Source organism: Thunnus thynnus, chromosome 12, assembly GCF_963924715.1.
Source record: "Thunnus thynnus chromosome 12, fThuThy2.1, whole genome shotgun sequence".
Classification (NCBI taxonomy): Eukaryota; Metazoa; Chordata; class Actinopteri; order Scombriformes; family Scombridae; genus Thunnus; species Thunnus thynnus.
Window position 1 is genome coordinate 33,822,023 of NC_089528.1, and position 5,000 is coordinate 33,827,022.

At 48.3% G+C, this 5,000-nt stretch overlaps 1 protein-coding gene across 3 annotated transcripts in view; it reads left to right on the forward strand.

Moving 5' to 3' along the window:
• afg3l2 (AFG3-like AAA ATPase 2) overlaps positions 1–4,936 on the forward strand; it is an 11,735-nt gene extending 6,799 nt beyond the window's left edge. For all 3 annotated transcript variants that reach the window (XM_067607007.1, XM_067607009.1, XM_067607008.1), the window contains exons 11-17: positions 1–26; positions 136–261; positions 341–451; positions 1,268–1,383; positions 1,755–1,955; positions 2,096–2,290; positions 2,642–4,936. The exon at positions 1–26 is cut by the window's left edge and continues 82 nt beyond it. In XM_067607007.1, the coding sequence (XP_067463108.1) occupies positions 1–26; positions 136–261; positions 341–451; positions 1,268–1,383; positions 1,755–1,955; positions 2,096–2,290; positions 2,642–2,881 (1,015 nt within the window). In that variant the 3' untranslated portion in view covers positions 2,882–4,936. The remainder of the gene's footprint in view (positions 27–135; positions 262–340; positions 452–1,267; positions 1,384–1,754; positions 1,956–2,095; positions 2,291–2,641) is intronic.
• Positions 4,937–5,000: the final 64 nt, after the last annotated feature.

The following is a 5,000-nucleotide window of genomic DNA, read 5'->3' on the forward strand; positions in this document are numbered from 1 at the left end:
ACGCTTCGACAGACAGATCTACATCGGTGAGGAGTCGCTGGCGGCGGACTGGTGATGAATGTCGGACAGCGTTGTTGTTGTTTGAAGACATGTAAACGATGTGTCAGAGCTGACAGAGTGTTCGTGGCGTTTCAGGTCCTCCCGACATCAAAGGACGAGCGTCCATCTTTAAAGTTCACCTGCGTCCTCTGAAGCTGGAGGCCGACATGGACAAAGACGCTCTGGCCAGGAAGATGGCGGCTCTCACGCCTGGATTCTCAGGTAAACACGTTAACGCTCTGACCGTCCAGCGGTCTGCTGTTCCTCTCAGAGATTAACTCGACTGTTTCCTCTCCGTTAGGCGCCGACATCGCCAACGTTTGTAACGAGGCGGCTCTGATCGCCGCTCGCCACCTTTCAGACGCCATCAACCAGAAACACTTTGAACAGGCCATCGAGAGAGTGATCGGAGGTGAGACGTGTTCCTGTAAACATTCACACCGCTAACGACATCACAACAGCCGATCAATCAAACAGTTCTGTGCGTTAAACTGGTCTCTGAACCAGAATCAGCTGGTCGGGTCATGTGACTGAACATCTGCGACGCATCGTTTCCATGAACCATGATGAAAACCTTCACAGCTGGATCGTTGAGCAACGCAGGAACGAAACCAGTTACTCTCTCATAAATGTTCCCATTAGCACCACTGGGACCAGTAACACTCCACCACCGTCTCCATCACCCAGTAAGACTCCAGTACTGCCTGTAGATCACTGGAGGAACGTGCTGCTGCAGTGAAGTTCAGAGGTGGAAGCTCGATGGTCTCGTGGTACCAGCAGGGTCCAGACTGCTGAAGGGAGATGAACGAAGTCCTGGACCAGGACGATGAAGACGAGACGCAGCTGGACCTTCCCAACGATCCCAAACACACTGCAAAGACTCAACTGGTTCCAGTAAAAGACAATAACGGTGTTGGAAAGGTCCAGTCAGTCACTAGAACCCAGCAGAACCTTTATGGAAGGAACCGAAGATAAAGATTCAACATGTGAAGACTGAGATCAGATTCATGCAGCTTCAGTTACTGATCAACGCTCAGAACTGTTTTATTGATCGGAACGTTATCGTTTCTTTAGCTGTGTTGTCTTATTGAGTTAATATCAGAACCTCTGGTTCTGGTCCAGTCTCAGTTATCTGCAGACCGGCTGGTGGACTCGCTGAGTTCTCTGCTGGTTTCTGATGGAAAGTAAACACCAGTTACAGGTTGAAGATGTTTCACCGTGTTTGCAGGTCTGGAGAAGAAGACTCAGGTTCTGCAGCCGGAGGAGAAGAAGACGGTGGCGTACCATGAGGCCGGACACGCCGTCGCCGGCTGGTTCCTGGAGCACGCCGACCCCCTGCTGAAGGTCAGTCCACACTCCGTGTTACATATGTTACATAACATCAGCGTTCACGGACGGACAGATGTGACCTCACACACAAGAAGAGTCATCTGGTTCTTTATATCAACAGTTTTATTGAAGGAAAGAGTAGAAGTTAAGAGCTTTTAACCTTCCTCTGAGGAAGAGGAGGAGCACACAGCTCTGTTCATCATGAATTACTGTTAAAACATTATTTTATTTAGTGTGTGAGTCTGACCTGCTGAGAACAGCTGACACGTTCCTGCGTCGCCTCCTCTGACCCCAGGAGGTCAGAGGTCAGAGGTCAGCCACTGAGCCCAGCTGAGGAGATATTTACTGTGTTGTCTACACACTAACGTGTGGGCTCACCTGTGCAGGTGTCCATCATCCCGCGGGGGAAGGGGCTGGGCTACGCGCAGTACCTGCCCAAAGAGCAGTACCTGTACACCAAAGAGCAGCTGCTGGACCGCATGTGCATGACTCTGGGAGGACGAGTGTCCGAGGAGATCTTCTTCAGCCGCATCACCACCGGAGCTCAGGACGACCTCCGCAAGGTCACCCAGAGCGCCTACGCACAGGTCAGAGGTCAGGGGTCATGGGGGAGGAGTCTGGGACAAATAAATGGTTAACATCACAACGTTAACATGACTCCATTAGTGTTTATATTTTTATTTTGAGTAGCGAAGTTGAAACGCAGCTGTTCTGTGTTCTGCTGCAGATCGTCCAGTTCGGGATGAACCCGAAGGTGGGTCAGGTGTCCTTCGACCTCCCCCGGCAGGGCGAGATGGTTCTGGAGAAACCGTACAGCGAGGCGACGGCTCGTCTCATCGACACCGAGGTCCGAACCCTCATCAGCGAGGCGTACCAGAGAACGCACCGCCTGCTGAGCGACAAGAAGGCCGAGGTGGAGAAGGTACGACTGACCCGTCGCAGGTGGTTCCGGGTGTTGTTTTCTGCATTATTGGCCCTAAAGTTTGAGGAAAGGTTCTATCTAAGATCAGTATCAGAGTTAGTGCTTTAAGGTTCCATCTGCAAAGAACCAATCAGTGCTCAGAATGTAGACAGGAGGACCAATCAGGTTCTGCCTCTTTACCATGTGACCTCACTGCTCTGACTGTGGTTAAAGGAGCTGAAACACTGAGTTAGCACAGCTGTTAGCAACGATCGCTGTTCCGGATCAGGTTCCGGATCAGGTTCCGGATCAGGTTCCGGATCATTGACGTACTTCCTGCAGAGTCCCGAGTCTGTTCTGTGTGTCCTGCAGGTGGCGCTGCGGCTGCTGGAGAAGGAGGTTCTGGATAAGAGCGACATGGTGGAGCTGCTGGGCAAACGTCCGTTTGCAGAGAAGTCGACATACGAGGAGTTTGTGGAGGGAACGGGAGGCGAGGACGAGGACACGACGCTGCCGGAGGGCCTGAAGGACTGGAACCAGGAGAGGAAGGACAAGGAGGAGAGCCCGGACGAGCAGGTGGCCCGCCAGATCTCCGGAGGAATGCCTTTCTAGAACCTCACCGACACGCTCAGTCCTCACGTCGGGTTCTAAACCACAGTTCATCTGCAGCTCCAGAATCAGTTCAGCTCTGTCTACCAGGTGGAGAACCGGATCACTGACTGAACATCAAGAACGTTTGCTCACTCTGTAAAGCTGTCAGACGTTTGGGGCGGTGGCATAGAACCCCAAACGCTGCCCACGTGTCTGCAACTTGTTAGATAAACTGTCTCAGTCTACGAGGTGGAGAACCTGCTCACGTTCTACCAGACCGGAACATCGAGAACTTTGCTCTTCAAGTCTTCTCTTTGGGGTTCTGCTCTGACCTGCTTGTATCGCCAAAGCTTCACTCTATAAAATTCTAAGATGTTCTGTTGGACATCTGGGTTCTACTGCCACCACCCCAAACGCTGCCCACATGTGTCTGCAGCTTGTTTATTTGAAGTTCTAGATAAACGTCGTCTCCGTCTCCTAGGCCACTGAGAACTCACTGCTAGAACCTTCTCTCTGGAGTTCTTCCAGTTCTAGATGCTTGTGGAACCACCACACTGAGTTAACACACAGGGAGCTCTGCACAGGAACGTTCTACAGCTGTAACATCAGTCGGAGAACCTCCAGTATACGCTTCTAGAACATTCAAATTCAGACATGTACTTTGAAATCCCTCCACAAATTGTCATCAGAATATTTCTATACAGAGAACTGTTCTCTACTCAGAACCTCCCCCCGGTAGAACCGTCACCGCCGTCCTCTAGAACCGACTTCTAAAAACACTTTTGTGCCAACACGCATAGTTCTGTATCAACAAACGTTCCACAGGAGGGTTCTAAATGAATTACAACACATACACTAGAACGTTCTCCAGCTCTACAATCTACTCTAACAACAAATCTTTTCCTCATGAACTAGAACCGACTCTGACACTGAGTTAAACATACAGAGAACGGTTCTCTGCATAAAACTCTAGAACCCTCTCAGCTGTAGAAGCCTTGCATGCAGGGTGCAAGAACAGTCAAATCCACACAGATGCTTCTAAACTTCAGCTAATATGAAATAAAACTTCCACTAAAGAACCCGTGGAACCTCCCACCGAGTTCCAAAACATTTGTTTGTACACAAGGTTCCAGTTCTACAAAGCAGGGTTCTGGATCATTCACAGCTCAAACACAGACATGCTTACAGAACGTTCTACGATGTTATAACACCAGAACCAGCTCTGACCCGTAGAACCATTGACAACTCATCAACTTATTGATGACTGTTCTCTGCATAGAACTGTAGAACCTTCCTATGCTCCGTTGCAGGGTTCTAAATCAAACAGACTTCAGCTCTGGTCTGTAGAACGTCTGTAGAACGTCTGTAGAACGTCTGAAGAACGTCTGAAGAACGTTCCTGAGCAGAAAACTCTGTTAAAAGTTCTAGATGTGGTTCCTCGTCTCTGACAGAACGCCGTCGGAGCGTTCCGCTTGATGCTTGGATAGAACCCTGAAGGGATGGCGGTGGACTCGATGAGCTCCAGTAGAACCGTGAAGTTCTGCTGTTGATGGAAAACTTTATTTAAAAAGTGACATTTGAGACAAACTGGTGAATAAAACGTATTTATTGACATCGTTCCGCTGGAGAACCAAGCAGAACCACATTAATGTTCTCTTTGGTCTCTTCAGACAGTAAAACATCTTCAACATGGTTCTCAGACAGCGGCCGATCAGGTATTGATCGGTCATTGATTAGCTATCGCTAGCATGCTGTATAATGTGTGCAGCTGAGTGTAAACATGTGTAACAATAATGTGTAAATGTGTGTTTTCTGTTTCATGATTCAGATGTTTTAATAAAGTCAGAAAAACATTAATAATCAATAATCTATCAGTTATTAAAAGTTTAAACACTTTTTCTTCAATGAAAGCTTTATTTAAACAGCACAACCACTGAAGTCACATATTAATCATAATTAAAGTCGACTGTTAGAAAACGAAAGATCTGAAATGTCAACATTAATAAATCAAAACAACAGAACTCTGAAGTCAACAAATAAACAACAACAAACAACAAATAAACTGTTTCAGTCCAACGGCTGCCGCGTGTGTGTGTTACTGTGTGTGTGTATGTGTGTGTGTGTGTTACTGTGTGTGTGT